Here is a 27483-nt window from a genome sequence, read left to right as displayed (position 1 = left end):
GTAACTTCCTGTTTAGACAAGCGAAAGAGGAAGTATGGCGACAACAGAGCGACTCGGGCCCTCTCGGACCCGAAGAAATAGTAATAAAAACATACTTACAAGGATCAGACATGGACAAATTAGTGGCGGGGGACTTAGTCGAGGCACAGAGGTAAAATACACATTTATACATCCTTCCTAAAAGCTGAGATTGTAAGGGTTTGGGACGGAGAAAACCTAGCTAGCTAGGTTGATAGCTAGTTACGTCTACGCGGAACGGAGCGCTGTGCAAACGGCTAGCTAATGTAGTGGAAGTGTATGTAGGTAGTTTTTTTATTAGCTAGCTAACAAGTTAATATGCTAGCTATTACGTTATCTACTTCACTAAGATGGATGGCTTCCTTGTAGCGGACTAAACTCCACTCCATGGTGAATGAAGTAAAATAAACTTCCTTCACCATGTCCGCTAGCTTCCTTGCTGATCACTGGAAAAGTTGTCACAGCAACCCCTCCAGGCTACAGCTATCACATTTTAAACATCAACTGGTATAGCCCCTCAAATTAGGGCAATGACGCGTGTGTGTGTGTATATCTTGTCTGTTTAATATACACTCAGAGGGGGATCACTTATTTATGTACTGCATTTCCCTATCCTTGACATTTTCTTGTTCCTATGGTGTTCCCTCCTTGTCCTCAGATGTCTGAGGCCCTACTTCAAGAGAGGGACCATCAGGCCAAGTGGCATGGGATTCCAGTGATGCTGCAGAGACTGTTTGACAGCAGCCACCTCAACAGTGACCTCTCCCAGATCCACTCCATTATCAAGGTGCAATAATTACTCTTCCCTGACCTCGTTGGCGTTGTAATGCCCCTCTTTACAGGCGACTGTTTCAGGTTTGTTTTCCTCGTGGTAGCTGTGATGGTGATTGTTGCTGAGCTGACAGATGTTGTTCATGACGTGTTTGTGTTCTCTCTATGGTGTGGTAGGAAGTGGCATCTTTTCTCTCCATGGAGGCAATGTCGTTTGTGACAGAGGAGAGGAGAACAGCACAGGAGTCCACCTCTCCCAACACATACACCTTTGACCTCTTTGGCGGCGTTGATGTGAGTCTCCAACATGTTGGAACAAAGGCATATAGAGCCGACGGTCTTGTCAGTGACCATATTTGCTATGTCAGGGTTTTAATTTCTCCTTTGTCCTCAGTTACTAGTGGAGATTCTGATGAGACCCACCCTGACCACGCAGACCAATTTCCCGAAAAGTAAACCATATTACATTCCTTTGTCATAGTTTTGCAAATGTGAGGAACCAATTTTTTTTATGCCTTCAATATATATTCTAACATATGTTCTCATTACAGTGAGTGATGACCTCGTCAAGGATTGTTTAAGTGTTCTGTACAATTGTTGTATATGTGTAAGTATCAATGCCTTAGATAAAGTGTTTGAATACATGTAAGAAATACAGAAATCCTCTCTGTATGATGCCAAACGCTGCATCATATGAAAGTTACATATCATGAAATCTTGATTGCTGACATGCAAAACATTTTGGGACTATGTCAAAAATGGACTAATGAAACAAACACCAAAATATTGTTTTTGGGTGGAGTTTTCCTTTAACACTGTCTGACGGAGGATGGCGTCCACCCTCTTTCCTTTCTTTTAGTCGGGGAAGGTTAATCATGAGCTTTCCCTCACTTTCAGATGGAAGGAGTCACTAAAAGTCTGGCATCACGAGATGACTTTGTCATGTTTTTGTTTACGCTCATGTCAAACAAGAAGACATTTTTGCAAACTGCCACATTGATTGAGGACATTCTTGGGGTCAGGAAGGTAAGGATGCATACTATCACTATGTCAGTCCTTACATATTTGCAGTTACCACTGGTCATGGCCAAAAGATTCACGAAAACATTAGAGTTGTTCCATGACATTTCAGCAAGCCATGACACCCACCATTTTAGATGAAATGGTTTCTGTAGTTAGAAACAGATAAGAAGCATTCCAGAATAATTCTTCCTTTGCCAGTTTGAAGTGGAATGACCCTAATAACTTGTACCTTCATCTTTATGCTCCAGGAGATGATCCAGCTGGAGGGCATCCCCAACCTGCCCAGTCTGGTCCAGAGCTTCAACCAGCAGCAGCTGGCCAACTTCTGCCGCATCCTGTCAGTCACCATCACTGAGCCGGACCTGGGCAACGATGACAAGCACACACTGCTGGCTAAAAACGCCCAGCAGAAGACCAACCTTTGCCCTTCCCACTCTGAAGTCAACCAGGGTAAGACAGCTCTCACCATCAGACCAGGGAGAGAGAATAGAAGGTGTTGTCACATATAATGATGCTTCATATGACTAGCATTTAATGAAGAAAATCCTTGCAAATTACCTGTCCCTCTATTGCTCAGCGATGAATGAGAATAAAACATGATGGATTTGTACTCCTCAATGTTTCCTTAGCACTCAGTTAAAGGGGCAATCTGCAGTAGTTACATCCATTTTTGGACTTAATGGTTAATGATCTATACCTATTGATTATTTGAGAATATAACTTATAAATGCCTCATAAGCTTAGTTCAACTCTCGTACCCTATCAGAACCCAAAATATAAGATTGTTTTACTCCGATGTTTGTAAACTAAGTATAATTTTGATATCTTGGATGGTCAGTCCTTGCATCCATAGCTCTGTTTATGAATTTTAGAGTGGTTGCATTTCTCCAGCCCCGTGTTGCATTTCTCCAGCCCCGTGTTGCATTTCTCCAGCCCCGTGTTGCATTTCTCCAGCCCCGTGTTGCATTTCTCCAGCCCCGTGTTGCATTTCTCCAGCCCCGTGTTGCATTTCTCCAGCCCCGTGTTGCATTTCTCCAGCCCCGTGTTGCATCTCTCCAGCCCCGTGTTGCATTTCTCCAGCCCCATGTTGCATTTCTCCAGCCCCGTGTTGCAGCTTTTTAGTGAAACAGCGACGCTTTGTTATTGTTTTGACTGCTGATTGCCACTTTAATGGGAAACAGTAAATTGATAATGAAATAATCTGTTCTCTCTCTGTGCGCTGGGGTTAAAGTTCTGTCACTTTTTTGGGGGGGGAAATTATTATTTTGTCTTAAAGAAACACCGAAGATCACACTTGAACGTACACAACTAGATGAACATATATAGTTTCAAATACCTGCCCTTTGTTTTGACAAACAAATCAGTCCTAAAAAAACAAGCTGTGATGCCCTCCGTTGAGTTTGTAAATCGCGATGTGGCACGCGAGCTGAGATGGACTTAAGTTTCAGTCATTCATGGGATTTATTTTTGATTGAACACCTGTGTGCATCAGTGGCCCTGCTGAACATCCCGGGCTTCATTGAGCGGCTGTGTAAGCTGGCTACCAGGAAGGTGTCTGAGGCCTCGGGGGCATCCAGCCTGCTGCTGGAGCTTCAGGACTGGTACACCTTGCTGGACAACGCCCTGGTGCTGGACACTCTTATGCAGATGGCCACAGAGGACGCCGAGCAGAGCAGCACAGGTCAGACCAGTAGATAATACATGCACTCTCCCTCACACACATGCCCACACGCCACGCTCCGGTCATCTGAGATATGCTGACGGTATAACGGACCGCTGTTCACTGTTTTCTTACGTCAGTAATACGGTTCAGAATGTGACCCACTTTACAGTCACGTGTGATGCCATAATCTTCAGGGATGTGAACTCGTCACTTTTGGCCGTTTTGATTTCAAAGTGAATGTGTAGATCTGTAAAAAAAATAATAATAATCTGACAAAGTGCAGAGTGTATCACCCATTGGGCTATAAAAGAAATGAGCAAGCAGATCTTCTCCCTGTGTGATCACTAATAATGGTGTCATAAACTCTTCTTTCTGCTACCGCACGGCAAGCATTATCGGAGCCCCACGTCTAGGACCAAAAGGCTACTCAACAGCTTCTACTCCCAAGCCTTAAGACTGCTGAACAATTAATCAAGTTTTTTACACTGCTGCTACTCTCTGTTTATTATCTATCCATAGTTACTTCACCCCTAGCTACATGTACAAATTACCTCAACTAACCTGTACCCCCACACATTGACTCGGTACCGGCACCCCTGAATATAGCCTCGTTATTGTTATTTTATTGTATTTTTTTTATTTTTTTTACTGTAGTTTATTTAGTAAAAAAAATTCTTAACTCTATTTATTGAACTACATTGTTGGTTAGGGGCTTGTAAGTAAAGATTTCATGGTAAGGTCTACTACACCTGTTGTATTCAGCAGTACACTGTAAGGTCTATTACACCTGTTGTATTCAGCAATACACTGTAAGGTCTACTACACCTGTTGTATTCAGCAATACACTGTAAGGTCTACTACACCTGTTGTATTCAGCAGTACACTGTAAGGTCTACTACACCTGTTGTATTCAGCAGTACACTGTAAGGTCTACTACACCTGTTGTATTCAGCAGTACACTGTAAGGTCTACTACACCTGTTGTATTCAGCGCATGTGACAAATAACATTTGATTTGATATGTTTCTCATATCGAAATGAATGACTGAGCACAAATCAAATCAAAATCAAATTGTATTAGTCACATGCACCTAATACAACAGGTGTAGTAGACCTTACAGTGAAATGCTTACATAGGAGCCCCTAACCAAAAATGCAGTTTCCAAAAATACGGATAAGAATAAGAGATAAATGTAACAGAATGCATCCCTACGCGTTATACAAATAGCTCATCAGAGTTCAGAGTGATGTCAGCTATGTCATATCAGAATGAGTTTTGGGTTTGAGCAGCCAGCCACATCCCCTAAACAGGCATTATCCTACTCAGCTGTGGACAGACAGCATCATCCCCTAACCAGCCATTATCCTACTCAGCTGTGGACAGACAGCATCATCCCCTAACCAGCCATTATCCTACTCAGCTGTGGACAGCCAGCCACATCCCCTAACCAGGCATTATCCTACTCAGCTGTGGACAGACAGCATCATCCCCTAACCAGGCATTATCCTACTCCGCTGTGGACAGACAGCATCATCCCCTAACCAGCCGTTAGCCTAGTCAGCTGTGGACAGACAGCATCATCCCCTAACCAGCCGTTAGCCTACTCAGCTGTGGACAGACAGCATCTTCCCCTAACCAGCCATTATCCTACTCAGCTTTGGACAGACAGCATCATCCCCTAACCAGCCATTATCCTACTCCGCTGTGGACAGACAGCATCATCCCCTAACCAGCCATTATCCTACTCAGCTGTGGACAGACAGCATCATCCCCTAACCAGCCATTATCCTACTCAGCTGTGGACAGACAGCATCATCCCCTAACCAGCCATTATCCTACTCAGCTGTGGACAGACATCATCATCCCCTAACCAGCCATTATCCTACTCAGCTGTGGACAGACATCATCCCCTAACCAGCCATTATCCTACTCAGCTGTAGACAGACAGCATCATCCCCTAACCAGCCGTTAGCCTACTCAGCTGTGGACAGACAGCATCTTCCCCTAACCAGCCATTATCCTACTCAGCTTTGGACAGACAGCATCATCCCCTAACCAGCCATTATCCTACTCAGTTTTGGACAGACAGCATCATCCCCTAACTAGCCATTATCCTACTCCGCTGTGGACAGACAGCATCATCCCCTAACGAGACATTATCCTACTCAGCTGTGGACAGACAGCATCATCCCCTAACCAGGCATTATCCTACTCCGCTGTGGACAGACAGCATCATCCCCTAACCAGCCGTTAGCCTAGTCAGCTGTGGACAGACAGCATCATCCCCTAACCAGCCGTTAGCCTACTCAGCTGTGGACAGACAGCATCTTCCCCTAACCAGCCATTATCCTACTCAGCTTTGGACAGACAGCATCATCCCCTAACCAGCCATTATCCTACTCCGCTGTGGACAGACAGCATCATCCCCTAACCAGCCATTATCCTACTCAGCTGTGGACAGACAGCATCATCCCCTAACCAGCCATTATCCTACTCAGCTGTGGACAGCCAGCCACATCCCCTAACCAGGCATTATCCTACTCAGCTGTGGACAGACAGCATCATCCCCTAACCAGGCATTATCCTACTCAGCTTTGGACAGACAGCATCATCCCCTAACCAGCCATTATCCTACTCCGCTGTGGACAGACAGCATCATCCCCTAACCAGCCATTATCCTACTCAGCTGTGGACAGACAGCATCATCCCCTAACCAGCCATTATCCTACTCAGCTGTGGACAGCCAGCCACATCCCCTAACCAGGCATTATCCTACTCAGCTGTGGACAGACAGCATCATCCCCTAACCAGCCGTTAGCCTAGTCAGCTGTGGACAGACAGCATCATCCCCTAACCAGCCGTTAGCCTACTCAGCTGTGGACAGACAGCATCTTCCCCTAACCAGCCATTATCCTACTCAGCTTTGGACACACAGCATCATCCCCTAACCAGCCATTATCCTACTCAGCTGTGGACCGACAGCATCATCCCCTAACCAGCCGTTAGCCTAGTCAGCTGTGGACAGACAGCATCATCCCCTAACCAGCCGTTAGCCTACTCAGCTGTGGACAGACAGCATCTTCCCCTAACCAGCCATTATCCTACTCAGCTGTGGACAGACAGCATCATCCCGTAACCAGCCATTATCCTACTCCGCTGTGGACAGACAGCATCATCCCCTAACCAGCCATTATCCTACTCAGCTGTGGACAGACAGCATCATCCCCTAACCAGCCGTTAGCCTAGTCAGCTGTGGACAGACAGCATCATCCCCTAACCAGCCGTTAGCCTACTCAGCTGTGGACAGACAGCATCTTCCCCTAACCAGCCATTATCCTACTCAGCTGTGGACAGCCAGCCACATCCCCTAACCAGGCATTATCCTACTCAGCTGTGGACAGACAGCATCATCCCCTAACCAGGCATTATCCTACTCCGCTGTGGACAGACAGCATCATCCCCTAACCAGCCGTTAGCCTAGTCAGCTGTGGACAGACAGCATCATCCCCTAACCAGCCGTTAGCCTACTCAGCTGTGGACAGACAGCATCTTCCCCTAACCAGCCATTATCCTACTCAGCTTTGGACACACAGCATCATCCCCTAACCAGCCATTATCCTACTCCGCTGTGGACAGACAGCATCATCCCCTAACCAGCCATTATCCTACTCAGCTGTGGACAGACTGCATCATCCCCTAACCAGCCGTTAGCCTAGTCAGCTGTGGACAGACAGCATCATCCCCTAACCAGCCGTTAGCCTACTCAGCTGTGGACAGACAGCATCATCCCCTAACCAGCCATTATCCTACTCAGCTGTGGACAGCCAGCCACATCCCCTAACCAGGCATTATCCTACTCAGCTGTGGACAGACAGCATCATCCCCTAACCAGGCATTATCCTACTCCGCTGTGGACAGACAGCATCATCCCCTAACCAGCCGTTAGCCTAGTCAGCTGTGGACAGACAGCATCATCCCCTAACCAGCCGTTAGCCTACTCAGCTGTGGACAGACAGCATCTTCCCCTAACCAGCCATTATCCTACTCAGCTTTGGACACACAGCATCATCCCCTAACCAGCCATTATCCTACTCCGCTGTGGACAGACAGCATCAATCCCTAACCAGCCATTATCCTACTCAGCTGTGGACAGACAGCATCATCCCCTAACCAGGCATTATCCTACTCCGCTGTGGACAGACAGCATCATCCCCTAACCAGCCGTTAGCCTAGTCAGCTGTGGACAGACAGCATCATCCCCTAACCAGCCGTTAGCCTACTCAGCTGTGGACAGACAGCATCTTCCCCTAACCAGCCATTATCCTACTCAGCTTTGGACACACAGCATCATCCCCTAACCAGCCATTATCCTACTTCGCTGTGGACAGACAGCATCATCCCCTAACCAGGCATTATCCTACTCAGCTGTGGACAGCCAGCCACATCCCCTGACCAGGCATTATCCTACTCAGCTGTGGACAGACAGCATCATCCCCTAACCAGCCATTATCCTACTCAGCTGTGGACAGACAGCATCATCCCCTAACCAGCCATTATCCTACTCAGCTGTGGACAGACAGCATCATCCCCTAACCAGCCATTATCCTACTCAGCTGTGGACAGACAGCATCATCCCCTAACCAGCCATTATCCTACTCAGCTGTGGACAGACAGCATCATCCCCTAACCAGCCATTATCCTACTCAGCTGTGGACAGACAGCATCATCCCCTAACCAGCCATTATCCTACTCAGCTGTGGACAGACAGCATCATCCCCTAACCAGCCATTATCCTACTCAGCTGTGGACAGACATCATCCCCTAACCAGCCATTATCCTACTCAGCTGTAGACAGACAGCATCATCCCCTAACCAGCCGTTAGCCTACTCAGCTGTGGACAGACAACATCATCCCCTAACCAGCCATTATCCTACTCAGCTGTGGACAGCCAGCCACATCCCCTAACCAGCCATTATCCTACTCAGCTTTGGACAGACAGCATCATCCCCTAACCAGGCATTATCCTACTCAGCTGTGGACAGACAGCATCATCCCCTAACCAGGCATTATCCTACTCCGCTGTGGACAGACAGCATCATCCCCTAACCAGCCGTTAGCCTAGTCAGCTGTGGACAGACAGCATCATCCCCTAACCAGGCATTATCCTACTCCGCTGTGGACAGACAGCATCATCCCCTAACCAGCCGTTAGCCTAGTCAGCTGTGGACAGACAGCATCATCCCCAAACCAGCCGTTAGCCTACTCAGCTGTGGACAGACAGCATCTTCCCCTAACCAGCCATTATCCTACTCAGCTTTGGACAGACAGCATCATCCCCTAACCAGGCATTATCCTACTCAGCTGTGGACAGACAGCATCATCCCCTAACCAGCCATTATCCTACTCAGCTGTGGACAGACAGCATCATCCCCTAACCAGCCATTATCCTACTCAGCTGTGGACAGACAGCATCATCCCCTAACCAGCCATTATCCTACTCAGCTGTGGACAGCCAGCCACATCCCCTAACCAGGCATTATCCTACTCAGCTGTGGACAGACAGCATCATCCCCTAACCAGGCATTATCCTACTCCGCTGTGGACAGACAGCATCATCCCCTAACCAGCCGTTAGCCTAGTCAGCTGTGGACAGACAGCATCATCCCCTAACCAGCCGTTAGCCTACTCAGCTGTGGACAGACAGCATCTTCCCCTAACCAGCCATTATCCTACTCAGCTTTGGACACACAGCATCATCCCCTAACCAGCCATTATCCTACTCCGCTGTGGACAGACAGCATCATCCCCTAACCAGCCATTATCCTACTCCGCTGTGGACAGACAGCATCATCCCCTAACCAGCCATTATCCTACTCAGCTGTGGACAGACAGCATCATCCCCTAACCAGCCATTATCCTACTCAGCTGTGGACAGACAGCATCATCCCCTAACCAGCCATTATCCTACTCAGCTGTGGACAGACATCATCATCCCCTAACCAGCCATTATCCTACTCAGCTGTGGACAGACATCATCCCCTAACCAGCCATTATCCTACTCAGCTGTAGACAGGCAGCATCATCCCCTAACCAGCTGTTAGCCTACTCAGCTGTGGACAGACAACATCATCCCCTAACCAGCCATTATCCTACTCAGCTGTGGACAGCCAGCCACATCCCCTAACCAGCCATTATCCTACTCAGCTTTGGACAGACAGCATCATCCCCTAACCAGCCATTATCCTACTCAGTTTTGGACAGACAGCATCATCCCCTAACTAGCCATTATCCTACTCCGCTGTGGACAGACAGCATCATCCCCTAACGAGACATTATCCTACTCAGCTGTGGACAGACAGCATCATCCCCTAACCAGGCATTATCCTACTCCACTGTGGACAGACAGCATCATCCCCTAACCAGCCGTTAGCCTAGTCAGCTGTGGACAGACAGCATCATCCCCTAACCAGCCGTTAGCCTACTCAGCTGTGGACAGACAGCATCTTCCCCTAACCAGCCATTATCCTACTCAGCTTTGGACAGACAGCATCATCCCCTAACCAGCCATTATCCTACTCCGCTGTGGACAGACAGCATCATCCCCTAACCAGCCATTATCCTACTCAGCTGTGGACAGACAGCATCATCCCCTAACCAGCCATTATCCTACTCAGCTGTGGACAGACAGCATCATCCCCTAACCAGCCATTATCCTACTCAGCTGTGGACAGACATCATCATCCCCTAACCAGCCATTATCCTACTCAGCTGTGGACAGACATCATCCCCTAACCAGCCATTATCCTACTCAGCTGTAGACAGACAGCATCATCCCCTAACCAGCCGTTAGCCTACTCAGCTGTGGACAGACAACATCATCCCCTAACCAGCCATTATCCTACTCAGCTGTGGACAGCCAGCCACATCCCCTAACCAGCCATTATCCTACTCAGCTTTGGACAGACAGCATCATCCCCTAACCAGCCATTATCCTACTCAGCTTTGGACAGACAGCATCATCCCCTAACTAGCCATTATCCTACTCCGCTGTGGACAGACAGCATCATCCCCTAACGAGACATTATCCTACTCAGCTTTGGACAGACAGCATCATCCCCTAACCAGCCATTATCGTACTCAGCTTTGGACAGACAGCATCATCCCCTAACCAGCCATTATCCTACTCAGCTGTGGACAGACAGCATCATCCCCTAACCAGGCATTATCCTACTCAGCTGTGGACAGCCAGCCACATCCCCTAACCAGGCATTATCCTACTCAGCTGTGGACAGACAGCATCATCCCCTAACTAGCAATTATCCTACTCAGCTGTGGACAGACAGCATCATCCCCTAACCAGCCATTATCCTACTCAGCTGTTGACAGACAGCATCATCCCCTAACCAGCCATTATCCTACTCAGCTGTGGACAGCCAGCCACATCCCTTAACCAGGCATTATCCTACTCAGCTGTGGACAGACAGCATCATCCCCTAACCAGGCATTATCCTACTCAGCTGTGGACAGCCAGCCACATCCCCTGACCAGGCATTATCCTACTCAGCTGTGGACAGACAGCATCATCCCCTAACCAGCCATTATCCTACTCAGCTGTGGACAGACAGCATCATCCCCTAACCAGCCATTATCCTACTCAGCTGTGGACAGACAGCATCATCCCCTAACCAGCCATTATCCTACTCAGCTGTGGACAGACAGCATCATCCCCTAACCAGCCATTATCCTACTCAGCTGTGGACAGACATCATCCCCTAACCAGCCATTATCCTACTCAGCTGTAGACAGACAGCATCATCCCCTAACCAGCCGTTAGCCTACTCAGCTGTGGACAGACAACATCATCCCCTAACCAGCCATTATCCTACTCAGCTGTGGACAGCCAGCCACATCCCTTAACCAGCCATTATCCTACTCAGCTTTGGACAGACAGCATCATCCCCTAACCAGGCATTATCCTACTCAGCTGTGGACAGACAGCATCATCCCCTAACCAGGCATTATCCTACTCCGCTGTGGACAGACAGCATCATCCCCTAACCAGCCGTTAGCCTAGTCAGCTGTGGACAGACAGCATCATCCCCTAACCAGCCGTTAGCCTACTCAGCTGTGGACAGACAGCATCTTCCCCTAACCAGCCATTATCCTACTCAGCTTTGGACAGACAGCATCATCCCCTAACCAGCCATTATCCTACTCCGCTGTGGACAGACAGCATCATCCCCTAACCAGCCATTATCCTACTCAGCTGTGGACAGACAGCATCATCCCCTAACCAGCCATTATCCTACTCAGCTGTGGACAGACAGCATCATCCCCTAACCAGCCATTATCCTACTCAGCTGTGGACAGACAGCATCATCCCCTAACCAGCCATTATCCTACTCAGCTGTGGACAGACATCATCCCCTAACCAGCCATTATCCTACTCAGCTGTAGACAGACAGCATCATCCCCTAACCAGCCGTTAGCCTACTCAGCTGTGGACAGACAACATCATCCCCTAACCAGCCATTATCCTACTCAGCTGTGGACAGCCAGCCACATCCCCTAACCAGCCATTATCCTACTCAGCTTTGGACAGCATCATCCCCTAACCAGCCATTATCCTACTCAGTTTTGGACAGACAGCATCATCCCCTAACTAGCCATTATCCTACTCCGCTGTGGACAGACAGCATCATCCCCTAACGAGACATTATCCTACTCAGCTGTGGACAGACAGCATCATCCCCTAACCAGGCATTATCCTACTCCGCTGTGGACAGACAGCATCATCCCCTAACCAGCCGTTAGCCTAGTCAGCTGTGGACAGACAGCATCATCCCCTAACCAGCCATTATCCTACTCCGCTGTGGACAGACAGCATCATCCCCTAACCAGCCATTATCCTACTCAGCTGTGGACAGACAGCATCATCCCCTAACCAGCCATTATCCTACTCAGCTGTGGACAGACAGCATCATCCCCTAACCAGCCATTATCCTACTCAGCTGTGGACAGACATCATCATCCCCTAACCAGCCATTATCCTACTCAACTGTGGACAGACATCATCCCCTAACCAGCCATTATCCTACTCAGCTGTAGACAGACAGCATCATCCCCTAACCAGCCGTTAGCCTACTCAGCTGTGGACAGACAGCATCATCCCCTAACCAGCCATTATCCTACTCAGCTGTGGACAGCCAGCCACATCCCCTAACCAGCTTTTATCCTACTCAGCTTTGGACAGACAGCATCAACCCCTAACCAGCCATTATCCTACTCAGTTTTGGACAGACAGCATCATCCCCTAACTAGCCATTATCCTACTCCGCTGTGGACAGACAGCATCATCCCCTAACGAGACATTATCCTACTCAGCTGTGGACAGAGAGCATCATCCCCTAACCAGGCATTATCCTACTCCGCTGTGGACAGACAGCATCATCCCCTAACCAGCCGTTAGCCTAGTCAGCTGTGGACAGACAGCATCATCCCCTAACCAGCCGTTAGCCTACTCAGCTGTGGACAGACAGCATCTTCCCCTAACCAGCCATTATCCTACTCAGCTTTGGACAGACAGCATCATCCCCTAACCAGCCATTATCCTACTCCGCTGTGGACAGACAGCATCATCCCCTAACCAGCCATTATCCTACTCAGCTGTGGACAGACAGCATCATCCCCTAACCAGCCATTATCCTACTCAGCTGTGGACAGACAGCATCATCCCCTAACCAGCCATTATCCTACTCAGCTGTGGACAGACATCATCATCCCCTAACCAGCCATTATCCTACTCAGCTGTGGACAGACATCATCCCCTAACCAGCCATTATCCTACTCAGCTGTAGACAGACAGCATCATCCCCTAACCAGCCGTTAGCCTACTCAGCTGTGGACAGACAACATCATCCCCTAACCAGCCATTATCCTACTCAGCTGTGGACAGCCAGCCACATCCCCTAACCAGCCATTATCCTACTCAGCTTTGGACAGACAGCATCATCCCCTAACCAGCCATTATCCTACTCAGCTTTGGACAGACAGCATCATCCCCTAACTAGCCATTATCCTACTCCGCTGTGGACAGACAGCATCATCCCCTAACGAGACATTATCCTACTCAGCTGTGGACAGACAGCATCATCCCCTAACCAGCCGTTAGCCTACTCAGCTGTGGACAGACATCATCCCCTAACCAGCCATTATCCTACTCAACTGTGGACAGACAGCATCATCCCCTAACTAGCCATTATCCTACTCCGCTGTGGACAGACAGCATCATCCCCTAACCAGCCATTATCCTACTCAGCTGTGGACAGACAGCATCATCCCCTAACCAGCCATTATCCTACTCTGCTGTGGACAGACAGCATCATCCCCTAACCAGCCGTTAGCCTAGTCAGCTGTGGACAGACAGCATCATCCCCTAACCAGCCGTTAGCCTACTCAGCTGTGGACAGACAGCATCATCCCCTAACCAGCCATTATCTTACTCAGCTGTAGATAGACAGCATCATCCCCTAACTAGCCATTATCCTACTCCGCTGTGGACAGACAGCATCATCCCCTAACCAGCCATTATCCTACTCAGCTTTGGACAGACAGCATCATCCCCTAACCAGCCATTATCCTACTCAGCTGTAGACAGACAGCATCATCTCCTAACTAGCCATTATCCTACTCCGCTGTGGACAGACAGCATCATCCCCTAACCAGCCATTATCCTACTCCGCTGTGGACAGACAGCATCATCCCCTAACCAGCCATTATCCTACTCAGCTTTGGACAGACAGCATCATCCCCTAACCAGCCTTTATCCTACTCCGCTGTGGACAGACAGCATCATCCCCTAACCAGGCATTATCCTACTCAGCTGTGGACAGCCAGCCACATCCCCTGACCAGGCATTATCCTACTCAGCTGTGGACAGACAGCATCATCCCCTAACCAGCCATTATCCTACTCAGCTGTGGACAGACAGCATCATCCCCTAACCAGCCATTATCCTACTCAGCTGTGGACAGACAGCATCATCCCCTAACCAGCCATTATCCTACTCAGCTGTGGACAGACAGCATCATCCCCTAACCAGCCATTATCCTACTCAGCTGTGGACAGACAGCATCATCCCCTAACCAGCCATTATCCTACTCAGCTGTGGACAGACAGCATCATCCCCTAACCAGCCATTATCCTACTCAGCTTTGGACAGACAGCATCATCCTCTAACCAGCCATTATCCTACTCAGCTGTGGACAGACAGCATCATCCCCTAACCAGCCGTTAGCCTACTCAGCTGTGGACAGACAGCATCATCCCCTAACTAGCCATTATCCTACTCCGCTGTGGACAGACAGCATCATCCCCTAACCAGCCATTATCCTATTCAGCTTTGGACAGACAGCATCATCCCCTAACCAGCCATTATCCTACTCCGCTGTGGACAGACAGCATCATCCCCTAACCAGCCGTTAGCCTAGTCAGCTGTGGACAGACAGCATCATCCCCTAACCAGCCGTTAGCCTACTCAGCTGTGGACAGACAGCATCTTCCCCTAACCAGCCATTATCCTACTCAGCTTTGGACAGACAGCATCATCCCCTAACCAGCCGTTAGCCTACTCAGCTGTGGACAGCCAGCCACATCCCCTAACCAGCCATTATCCTACTCAGCTTTGGACAGACAGCATCATCCCCTAACCAGCCTTTATCCTACTCCGCTGTGGACAGACAGCATCATCCCCTAACCAGCCGTTAGCCTAGTCAGCTGTGGACAGACAGCATCATCCCCTAACCAGCCATTAGCCTACTCAGCTGTGGACAGACAACATCATCCCCTAACCAGCCGTTATCCTACTCAGCTGGAGACAGACAGCATCATCCCCTAACTAGCCATTTTCCTACTCAGCTGTGGACAGACAGCATCATCCCCTAACCAGCCATTATCCTACTCAGCTGTGGACAGACAGCATCATCCCCTAACCAGCCATTATCCTACTCAGCTTTGGACAGACAGCATCATCCCCTAACCAGCCTTTATCCTACTCCGCTGTGGACAGACAGCATCATCCCCTAACCAGGCATTATCCTACTCAGCTGTGGACAGCCAGCCACATCCCCTGACCAGGCATTATCCTACTCAGCTGTGGACAGACAGCATCATCCCCTAACCAGCCATTATCCTACTCAGCTGTGGACAGACAGCATCATCCCCTAACCAGCCATTATCCTACTCAGCTGTGGACAGACAGCATCATCCCCTAACCAGCCATTATCCTACTCAGCTGTGGACAGACAGCATCATCCCCTAACCAGCCATTATCCTACTCAGCTGTGGACAGACAGACAGCATCATCATCCCCTAACCAGCCATTATCCTACTCCTGGACAGACAGCATCACTCTAACCAGCCATTATCCTACTCAGCTGTGGACAGACAGACAGCATCATCCCCTAACCAGCCATTATCCTACTCAGCTGTGGACAGACAGCATCATCCCCTAACCAGCCATTATCCTACTCAGCTTTGGACAGACAGCATCATCCTCTAACCAGCCATTATCCTACTCAGCTGTGGACAGACAGCATCATCCCCTAACCAGCCGTTAGCCTACTCAGCTGTGGACAGACAGCATCATCCCCTAACTAGCCATTATCCTACTCCGCTGTGGACAGACAGCATCATCCCCTAACCAGCCATTATCCTATTCAGCTTTGGACAGACAGCATCATCCCCTAACCAGCCATTATCCTACTCCGCTGTGGACAGACAGCATCATCCCCTAACCAGCCGTTAGCCTAGTCAGCTGTGGACAGACAGCATCATCCCCTAACCAGCCGTTAGCCTACTCAGCTGTGGACAGACAGCATCTTCCCCTAACCAGCCATTATCCTACTCAGCTTTGGACAGACAGCATCATCCCCTAACCAGCCGTTAGCCTACTCAGCTGTGGACAGCCAGCCACATCCCCTAACCAGCCATTATCCTACTCAGCTTTGGACAGACAGCATCATCCCCTAACCAGCCTTTATCCTACTCCGCTGTGGACAGACAGCATCATCCCCTAACCAGCCGTTAGCCTAGTCAGCTGTGGACAGACAGCATCATCCCCTAACCAGCCATTAGCCTACTCAGCTGTGGACAGACAACATCATCCCCTAACCAGCCGTTATCCTACTCAGCTGGAGACAGACAGCATCATCCCCTAACTAGCCATTTTCCTACTCAGCTGTGGACAGACAGCATCATCCCCTAACCAGCCATTATCCTACTCAGCTTTGGACAGACAGCATCATCCCCTAACCAGCCATTATCCTACTCAGCTGTAGACAGACATCATCCCCTAACCAGCCATTATCCTACTCAGCTGTCGACAGCCAGCCACATCCCCTAACCAGCCATTATCCTACTCAGCTTTGGACAGACAGCATCATCCCCTAACCAGCCATTATCCTACTCAGCTTTGGACAGACAGCATCATCCCCTAACCAGCCATTATCCTACTCAGCTTTGGACAGACAGCATCATCCCCTAACTAGCCATTATCCTACTCCGCTGTGGACAGACAGCATCATCCCCTAACTAGCCATTATCCTACTCCGCTGTGGACAGACAGCATCATCCCCTAACCAGCCATTATCCTACTCCGCTGTGGACAGACAGCATCATCCCCTAACCAGCCATTAGCCTACTCAGCTGTGGACAGACAACATCATCCCCTAACCAGCCATTATCCTACTCAGCTGTGGACAGCCAGCCACATCCCCTAACCAGCCATTATCCTACTCAGCTTTGGACAGACAGCATCATCCCCTAACCAGCCATTATCTTACTCAGCTTTGGACAGACAGCATCATCCCCTAACCAGCCATTATCCTAATCAGCTTTGGACAGACAGCATCATCCCCTAACCAGCCATTATCCTACTCCGCTGTGGACAGACAGCATCATCCCCTAACCAGCCATTATCCTACTCAGCTTTGGACAGACAGCATCATCCCCTAACCAGCCATTATCCTACTCAGCTTTGGACAGACAGCATCATCCCCTAACCAGCCATTATCTTACTCAGCTTTGGACAGACAGCATCATCCCCTAACCAGCCATTATCCTAATCAGCTTTGGACAGACAGCATCATCCCCTAACCAGCCATTATCCTACTCCGCTGTGGACAGACAGCATCATCCCCTAACCAGCCATTATCCTACTCAGCTTTGGACAGACAGCATCATCCCCTAACCAGCCATTATCCTACTCAGCTGTTCTTTTTGCTCATCTCCCATCATGGCTAAATAATATTTTAAAACTGATGGTGGTCTGGGTTTTCTGTTACATTTGTTTAATTATTGGAGCGGCTCACAGCGCGAGCGTAGTGAATACATATATCTTTTAATAGCTTCTGTAAGAACAAGCAGGGCAGTCTGACTAGGCTCAGTGCCATAGAGGAAAACGGAGCACAGTCAGTCATTCTCGTGCCTTTACATCACTGAAAACCAAACCTCCGGAACTACCTTCTCCCCTTTTCTACCTCGAATTGTCGCTCATTTTATATTTCTAAACTACTCGAGGGCTACTCAAACAACCTTGTTTGGTCATGTTACCTGGATAGCTAACGAATAACAAGCTACATTGGCTTAGGACTGCATAATTTATTAGCAGTATCACGATACTACTCTATCGTGTTATTTGGCCTGGTGTGTCACATTGTTAGTCAAAATATCGGAAAATAGGCATCTTACAACTTTTCTTGGATTTAACTGAATTTGTTTTGTCACCTTTTTTTGGGCCCCTCACCAGTTATCATCCCTGAATCTTAATGTGTTTCTTTCTCAGAGTCGCCAGATGAGAGCTCTCTGGTCACCAGTCCTCTCAGGCACAGTCTGCCCCAGTCCATGAAGATCGTCCATGAGATCATGTACAAGGTGGAGGTTCTCTATGTGCTCTGTGTGCTCCTCATAGGCCGCCAGAGGAACCAGGTGAGACAGATAGCTGGACTTGCTTCAATCAGTAACTGAGATTGTAAAGTTTTTCCACTGTGCCTCTGCATTCCTTGCCTTTTGTGGTTTTAGGTTGGTTGTCTGCTAAGTACTTTGTGACATCTGCTAATGTAAAGTTAGGCAGTAAGTCCTGGGGGGGTGGTGTATGGCCAATATACCACAGCTAAGGGCTGTTCTTCTGCAAGATGCAACGCAGAGTGCCTGGATACAGCATTTAGCCGTGGTATATTGGCCATATACCACAAACCCCTGGGGTGCCTTATTGCTGTTATAAACTGGTTACTAATGGAATTAGACCAATAAAAAATAACCTGTCTGGTCATACCTGTGGTATACGGTCTGGGCTTTATACAATGTAAAGATATGGTGCCTTGTAAACAGGTTCACAGAATGCTTGCAGAGTTCAAACTGATTCCAGGTCTCAACAACCTGTTTGACAAGCTGATCTGGAGAAAGCAGACGTCCACCCACGTCCTCCACGGCCAGAACCAGAACTGTGACTGCAGCCCGGTAAGATGACCTCTCTGCTCTGGGAATGAGCTCAATGGCACTGTAACACTAAGCACCTCTATTGTAGCCCTCACTGGTTCATCCTCTCTCGATCTCACTCACACAGGAGATCTCCTTTAAAATCCATTTTCTACGACTACTCCAGAGCTTCAGCGACCATCATGAGTGAGTTCAGTACAGACAGTATGATTTAAACTGTATTTCTGTGGAATTAGACATATGGTCTGGTACTGAGTTTGGTACACTCATGTTCAGTGACTCTGTCATTTGGATCATGTCTGTTCTTTCCTCCTCCCTCTCAGGAACAAGTATCTCCTCTTGAACGCTCAGGAGCTGAATGAGCTCAGTGCCATCTCTCTGAAGGCCAACATCCCTGAGGTGGAGGCTCTCGTCAACACGGACAGGTTGGGCTGTTAGTTAGGCAGGGGTACAGGGATGGACGACATTTTGTGTTTCTGAATTTGACAAATCCTCCATTGCGTTGGATATTTTCTCTCTATATATATAGAAATCTAATCTGTGATGGTAAAAAGGGCCTCCTGACACGGCTACTTTCAGTCATGAAGAAAGAACCGGCCGAATCCTCATTCAGGTGAGTGTGTGTTGACTCCAGGAGTTGATTAGGGAAACGTCTTCCTCTTTCTATACCTGATGACGAGGGTTAAACCCCTGTCTGTCTGTAGGTTCTGGCAGGCGAGGGCGGTGGAGAGCTTCCTGAGAGGATCCACCTCCTACGCTGACCAGGTGTTCTTGCTCAAGAGAGGCCTGCTGGAGGTACGGAGGCTGTTGCCAAGCCAGCGAAGCCACACACACCTATGATACAACCGCCTTCAAGTCTTAATTTAAAACCTCCTATTAAATCCCTCTCCTCTCTGTCCTTCCAGCACATCCTGTTCTGCATCATAGACAGCGGCTGTAAGTCCAGGGATGTGCTGCAGAGTTACTTTGACCTGCTGGGGGAACTCATGAAGTTCAACATCGACTCCTTCAAGAGGTTCAACAAATACGTCAACACAGAGGAGAAGGTAGGACACTGCCCAGGGGAGAGGCACTTCAAAAGAATGAGGATCAGACCGATGGAAAGGGAGTGCAGTCCACTTTCTAGCTTAACCCTAGAGATCACTTCCTTTTAATACATGTTTGGTTTCATTTCTGCTTCCTGTGTTAGTTCCAGACGTTCATGACCCAGATCAACAGCTCTCTGGTGGACTCCAACATGCTGGTGCGTTGTATCATCCTGTCCCTGGACCGCTTCGAGAGCCAGACTGACGATGTGAGAGGTAGGTCCATAGAAAATAGTCTTAGGCCAAGCGGTGAACACGTTTGTGGCTGTGGAAACGTGTTAATCCTCAAGAGTCGACTGACCCACCGGTGCGTCAATCTAAGTGGTGGTCTCTGTTTTGCTCTACGGCCCCCCACCAGTGTCTGGATTCATCTGAAGTCTGTACCATCAATGTGCCAACTTCTGTTTGTAGCGTCCGAACCGTTTGGGTTACAAACTAACTCACAAACACTATGGTGTTCTCCGTTTTGCTCTGTGATCCGAGACTAGTCTGAAGGTAACCAGTACCAGTTTAAAAACATTGATGGAAGTATGAAGGTCGTTTTGTGGCAACCTATTAAAAAAAAAAGGAGTTAAATATGTGTAAAATAATTATATATACACACACACCGTAGGGATGGTGCCAGGTTTCCTCCAGATGTGACGCTTGTCATTCAGGCCAAATAGTTCAATCTTGGTTTCATCAGACCAGAGAATCTTAGGTGACTTTTGGCAAACTCCAAGCGGGCTGTCATGTGCCATTTCACGGAGGAGTGGCTTCCCTTTGGCCACTTACCATAAAGGCCTGATTGGTAGAGTGCTCCAAAGATGATTGTTCTTCTGGAAGGTTCTCCCATTTCCACACCTCACTGACCAAGTCCCTTCTCCCCCGATTGCTCAGTTTGGCCGGGCAACCAGCTCTAGGAAGAGTCTTGGTGGTTCCAAACTTCTTCCATTGTGTTCTTGGGGACCTTCAATGCTGCAGAAATATGTTGCTACCCTTCCCCAGATCTGTGCCTCGACACAATCCTGTCTCAGAGCTCTACGGACAAGTCCTTCCACCTCATGGCTTGGTTTTTGCTCTGACTTGTACTGTCAACTGTGGGACCTTATATAGACAGGTGTGTGTCTTTCCAAATGATGTCCAATCAATTGAATTTACCACAAGTGAACTCCAAGTTGTAGAAACATCTCAAGGATGATCAATGGAAACACGATGCACCTGAGCTCCATTTCGAGTCTCATAGCAAAGGGTCTGAATACTTATGTAAATAATGTATTTCTTTTTTAGTTTTTTGGTGTATAAATATTTTTTTATCCATTTTAGAATAACGCTGTAACATAAGAAAATGTGGAATATGTTATATATATATTTTCCACGTTGTTACGTTACTGCCTTATTCTAAAATGGATAAAAAATATATCCTCAGCAATCTACACACAATACCCCATAATGACAAAGGGAAAGCAGGTTTAGAAATGAACATAAAAATGCTCAGGATATATATCCTGGATATAGGACAGACACGTCAAAACCTTGTTACTTAATGATTTTATTTTTGGACTTCTTTGTTGTTGTTGCCATCTTATGAATGTGTTATTCAATGCGTTTCTAAAGGCCAAAATGCACATTTTATTAAATAATTCTAAATCCAATAGCTAAACGATCCACAGAATGACCACCTTAAAACAATTCCATGTGTCAGCTTTAGAACCCCCACAACAGCATTGACCAGGCAGTCATTGTAAATATGAATCTGTTCTTTATTTGACCAGCCTGGTAAAATAAAGGTCAAATGAAAGTAAACCCACTTGAAGCCTCAGGAGGCTTTGAAGTAGTGGAATATTCTCACTGGGCACAGACATCAGTTCAACGTCCAGTTATGATTTCCATTTGGTCAAGTTGTCAACTAATGTGAGTTCAACAAAACATGACACCGTGTCATTGGCTTTAGGTTCAAAGATGGTTAAAAATAAGACCAGTTTCCCCATGTTGATTCAATGTCATATACATTTTTTTTAGGTTGAAGTGACGTGGAAACAACATTGATTCAACCAGTGGGTTATGTCTACTCTTGGTGTTTGTAGAAATCCACCTCTGACTCCTCCATGTCTCTGTCTGTCTGTCTCGCTGTCTGTCTGTCTCTGTCTGTCTGTCTCGCTATCTGTCTGTCTCGCTGTCTGTCTGTCTCGCTGTCTGTCTGTCTCGCTGTCTGTCTGTCTCGCTGTTTGTCTGTCTCGCTGTCTGTCTCGCTGTCTGTCTCTGTCTCTCTCTGTTTGTGTGTCTCTGTCTCTGTCTGTCTCGCTGTCTGTCTCGCTGTCTGTCTCTGTCTCTCTCTTTGTCTGTGTCTGCCCTGTAGTTGTGGAGGTGCTGTCAGAGTGCAGTCTGTTGTCCTACATGGTCCGCGTGGAGAACAGACTAACCATCCTCTTCAGGCTCGTCAACATCATCAACGTGCAGACGCTCACACAGGCAAGAAACCCCCCTATCCCATTGTCTGTTGTCGGGTGTACTGTAATGCTAATGACTGTCATGGCATTGCATCCTCCTCCTAGCGATCGTAGACTTTACATTCCTCTATTTCTTGTTTCTCATATTGAGACATACACTTGTCTGGATCATCTACATGTTAACGGGCGGTGATCCTTTCCCTTCTGTTTGATGGTGGCTGGACCCTTCCAATGTTAGGAGAATGTGAGCTGTCTGAACACCAGCCTGGTGGTATTGATGCTGGCCAGGAGACGGAGTAAGCTGTCCCTCTATCTCAACGCCCTGAGAGAGAAGGAGTACACAGAGAAATACCCCGGCTGCCTGCTCAACAACTTCCACAACCTGCTGTGCTTTTGGCAGCGCCACTACCTCAACAAGGACAAGGACAGCACCTGTCTGGAGAACGTGAGTGTCCTCCCCAATGCGCTCACACACACACACACACCGACCGTTGTTCCTTGAATGCTGCCTACTCTATGGTGGTAATTCTGTATTAGGTTACCTGTAAACTAAACCATGTTCTGTTCTATTGTGGTTGACTGACTTACTGTTGTATTTCTCTCTTTGGGTTAAATGAGGAAACACATTTCTGTTGAATGCATTCAGTTGTGCAACTGACTAGATATCCCCTTTCCCTGTCTATCATTCTCTCTCTCCTATCACTCTCTCTCTCTCGTACCATTCTCTCCCCTCGTACCATTGTCTCTCTCTTTCCTACCATTCTCTCTCTCTCCCCTCGTACCATTGTCTCTCTCTCTCCCCTCGTACCATTGTCTCTCTCTCCCCTCGTACCATTCTCTCCCCTCGTACCATTCTCTCCCCCCGTACCATTCTCTCTCTCCCTCCGTACCATTCTCTCTCCCTCCGTACCATTCTCTCTCTCTCCCCTCGTACCATTCTCTCTCTTTCCTACCATTCTCTCCCCTCATACCATTGTCTCTCTCTCTCCCCTCGTACCATTCTCTCTCTCTTTCCTACCATTCTCTCCCCTCGTACCATTGTCTCTCTCTCTCCCCTCGTACCATTGTCTCTCTCTTTCCTACCATTCTCTCTCTCTCTCCCCTCGTACCATTGTCTCTCTCTCTCCCCTCGTACCATTGTCTCTCTCTCCCCTCGTACCATTCTCTCCCCTCGTACCATTCTCTCTCTCCTCCGTACCATTCTCTCTCTCCCCCGTACCATTCTCTCTCCCTCCGTACCATTCTCTCTCTCTCCCCTCGTACCATTCTCTCTCTTTCCTACCATTCTCTCCCCTCATACCATTGTCTCTCTCTCTCCCCTCGTACCATTCTCTCTCTCTTTCCTACCATTCTCTCCCCTCGTACCATTGTCTCTCTCTCTCCCCTCGTACTATTGTCTCTCTCTCTCCCCTCGTACCATTCTCTCTCTTTCCTACCATTCTCTCCCCTCGTACCATTCTCTCCCCCGTACCATTCTCTCTCTCCCTCCGTACCATTCTCTCTCTCTCTCCCCTCGTACCATTCTCTCTCTTTCCTACCATTCTCTCCCCTCGTACCATTGTCTCTCTCTCTCCCCTCGTACCATTGTCTCTCTCTTTCCTACCATTCTCTCTCTCTCTCCCCTCGTACCATTGTCTCTCTCTCTCCCCTCGTACCATTGTCTCTCTCTCTCCCCTCGTACTATTGTCTCTCTCTCTCCCCTCGTACCATTGTCTCTCTCCCCTCGTACCATTGTCTCTCTCTTTCCTACCATTCTCTCTCTCTTTCCTACCATTCTCTCCCCTCGTACCATTATCTCTCTCTCTCCCCTCGTACCATTGTCTCTCTCTCTCCCCTCGTACCATTGTGTCTCTCTCTCCCCTCGTACCATTGTCTCTCTCTCTCCCCTCGTACCATTGACTCTCTCTCTCTTCTTTCCTACCATTCTCTCTCTCTCCAATCTGCAACAGAGCTCCTGTATCCTCTTCACCTATTGGAAGGAGACCGTGTCGGTTCTGTTGGACTCAGACCGGACTTCACAATGTGCCATAGCCAGCTACATCGACGAGGCCTACATGGATCTGGGAAGAGACTTTCTGGAAGTTTAGTCCCTGGGAAGCCGTCTCTGGAAAAGGGAAAAGATGGGGGGATGGAAAGAAGAGAGAAAAAAGAGGAGGCAATGTCTCAATCACCTGAAGACTGAACAGATCTGAGCGCTCACTTCTTCACATAGCTGTTATTCAGGGATCCATCGGTGTACAGAATGACTGTGTGCACAGTTTTGGGCATGTGTATGTATTTTTGCATTTGTGTGTGTGTGTGTGGATATGCTTTAGTGGGTGTGTGAGTATTGGCTGTAGGAGTGGATGCGTATGCTTGTGTCGTGTGTGTTTAGCAGTGGAGGCTGGGGAGAGGAGTTATAGGAGGACGAGCTCATTGTAGTGTCTGGAATGGAATAAATGGGTTGGGTTAAACGTGGTTTCTGTATGTTTGGGTTTGATACTGGTCCATTTATTCCATTCCAGACATTACAATGAGCCTGTCCTCCTATAGCTCCTCCCACCAGCCTCATCTGGTGCATAGCTGTGTTGGGGTGTGTCACATGCTGGAGTTTCCATTCTGTTTTATCTGTGGGGGAAAACAGTCAGCCGATCAGCAGCCTTTCACTAACAGAAGGGAGATTTCTCGTACCCGGTTGTCACTAGTTACCACAGCCACAAAGTCATAACCCCCTGCCTATTTCTCTAATTTCTATTCTTAAAATGGAATTTCAAACCTAACTTTAACCACACTGCTAACCTTATGTCTAATCTTAAATTAGGACTAAAATGCTCATTTTTGTTTATATTAATTATTACGTTATAGCCCATGGAGTCTTTGTGGCTGTGGTAACTAGTGGAAACCTTCCTACCCTCTGGCAAAAAAACGACGGTCCAACTTCATATTGAGTGGTACCAAAACCCTGCATTTACATGGTAATTACACTGGCAGATATAGTGGGTACATATACACGGTTAGTACTTACAACTGGTATACCTGTTTTGGTGCTAGTGTAATAGTCAAACACGAAGGAGAGGTTTTAACACAATCCATTTTGAATTTGTTTGCAGATATAAAGCATGTTAAATCCATTTTATTGTGCAGTCAACAGTCAAGTACACCAACAGGGAAAAGAACATTACTCTATCTAACGGTATCTCATTACCATGTCAAAATGTTTTAGTGACATTTAATACAAGTGGGACCAAAACATTGATATTTAAGGGACAAGCAATTGTTTTATTTTGGTGGTCTAAAAAGGGACTCTATATTTAAAGAACTGATCCATGTAAATGATAAAGTATTTAGGCGAAGGACAAGGTCGATACAAGGCTCTGGAACATGGGACTCGCCAGAAGCATGAATGTCTTGTGTCCGACAACACAGAGGAGACCATCCTAAAATAACGTTAGGAAAGATGCTTATTAACTTATGGCACGAGGATACGAGACTCCCTGTTTCAGAATGCGTATCTGTATGTGACACTGGGCTTATGTCTGAGCTCTTCTCAGAAAGTGAGTGAGAGTATGTGTGTGTTCATCTAATACACAGGTAAGTATCTGTAACTTCACTTTGTAAAGCGAATGAGATAAATAATAGAACACCACTTTGGATTCGTCTTTTTATTTAAGTGCTTTAATTCACTACAACACATGGATGTAAAGTACAATCTATTGTTGACAATGGACAGTCCTGTCAAAGGCTATTTAAGTATTTCATCTTTTAACATGGCGTTGGTTTGTGTTAGTCTTATCACAAATCATTGCTATTTGAACACACATGTCAAATACTTAACACCCATTGCAGTCATCTGAAAGCACAAGAGTTTAATTAAGGGGTACTAGCAGGCCTCCACTTCATTCTGCAAGCAGACTTAAGTCAGGCCTGAGACTAGACCACTCAAGAACACTCCACACGTCTTGGAAAGCCATTTCAGAAGACGGATGGGTTTTCCTGTTACATTTTACCTGGGCTTTGCTAGTTTCATATTTCTTTAGATCCTAACAAACTCCCCAGTCCCTGCCGATGACAAGCATACCCATAACATGATGCTGCAGCCCACAATATTTGTAAATAGGCAGAGTTTCACTCTGTTGTATTGAACTTGATCCCCTACTGTCGTTTTTATTTTAGGCCAAAAAGTTCATTTATTTGCAGGTTTTAACAGCCTTGTTGCAAACAGAATGTATTTTTTTAACACAGGCTTCTTTCTTTACACTTTGTCATACAGGCCAGTAATATGAAGTGAATGCAATGTTGTTGATCCTTTTAGTATGTTCAAGTATTGTGGTGTCAGCATCATGTTATGGGTATGCTTGTCATCGGCAGGGACTGGGGAATTAGGATGAAAATAAATATGAAAGGAGCAAAGCCCACCTCAGTCTTAACCTAACCCTGGGATAGGTTTTATATTTCTGTGGGACAATTACACACATGTTTATGCAAAAAACATACCAGCATGGCTTTCCAAGAGGTGTTGATTGGTTCAGTCTCAGTCCTGACTTAAATTTGCTTAAAACAAGATTTAAATGTCGCTGTCTATTAATGAATCCGAACCAAATTTACTGAGCAATTTGACAAAAATGGTGGATATACAGTGTATTCGGAAAGTATTCAGACCACTTGCCTTTTTCTACATTTCGTTACGTTACAGCCTTATTCTAAAATTGACAAGAAAACTAATTTTCCTTATCAATCAACACACAATACCCCATAATGACAAAGCGAAAACAGGTTTTAATACAATTTATCACATTTATAACAAAAAAAGATACCTTATTTACATAAGTATTCAGACCCTTTGCTATGAGACTCGAAATTGAGCTCGGGTGCATCATATTTCCATTGATCATCCTTGAGATGTTTCTACAACTTGATTGGAGTCCACCTGTGGTAAATTTAATTGATTGGACAGGCACACACCTGTCTATAATAAACGTCCCTCAGTTGACAGAACATGTCAGACTAAAACCCAAGCCA

At 47.4% G+C, this 27483-nt stretch overlaps 1 protein-coding gene across 1 annotated transcript; it reads left to right on the top strand.

The window, feature by feature from the left end:
- Nucleotides 1-27253, top strand: LOC139368930 (short transient receptor potential channel 4-associated protein-like). Its single transcript, XM_071108430.1, has 19 exons — nt 1-151; nt 677-805; nt 967-1083; nt 1184-1241; nt 1341-1396; nt 1687-1815; nt 2061-2262; nt 3305-3493; nt 18319-18461; nt 18864-18992; nt 19099-19157; nt 19295-19396; nt 19501-19584; nt 19676-19766; nt 19877-20017; nt 20161-20272; nt 22395-22507; nt 22724-22930; nt 24435-27253. The coding sequence occupies exons 1-19, from the start codon at nt 35-37 to the stop codon at nt 24570-24572; spliced, it is 2316 nt and encodes a 771-aa protein (XP_070964531.1). The 5' UTR covers nt 1-34; the 3' UTR covers nt 24573-27253.
- Nucleotides 27254-27483: the final 230 nt, after the last annotated feature.

Source organism: Oncorhynchus clarkii, chromosome 16 (assembly GCF_045791955.1).
Source record: "Oncorhynchus clarkii lewisi isolate Uvic-CL-2024 chromosome 16, UVic_Ocla_1.0, whole genome shotgun sequence".
Classification (NCBI taxonomy): domain Eukaryota; kingdom Metazoa; phylum Chordata; class Actinopteri; order Salmoniformes; family Salmonidae; genus Oncorhynchus; species Oncorhynchus clarkii.
This window is presented reverse-complemented; position numbering and strand designations above follow the sequence as displayed.

Bases quoted from the DNA above. Each gene is read 5' to 3' on its own strand.
- LOC139368930 (XM_071108430.1), top strand. From the start codon at position 35: ATGGCGACAACAGAGCGACTCGGGCCCTCTCGGACCCGAAGAAATAGT. The intron at 19,397-19,500 runs GTTGGGCTGTTA...CTATATATATAG, and splicing joins GCTCTCGTCAACACGGACAG to AAATCTAATCTGTGATGGTA. The intron at 20,273-22,394 runs GTAGGTCCATAG...TCTGCCCTGTAG, and splicing joins CCAGACTGACGATGTGAGAG to TTGTGGAGGTGCTGTCAGAG.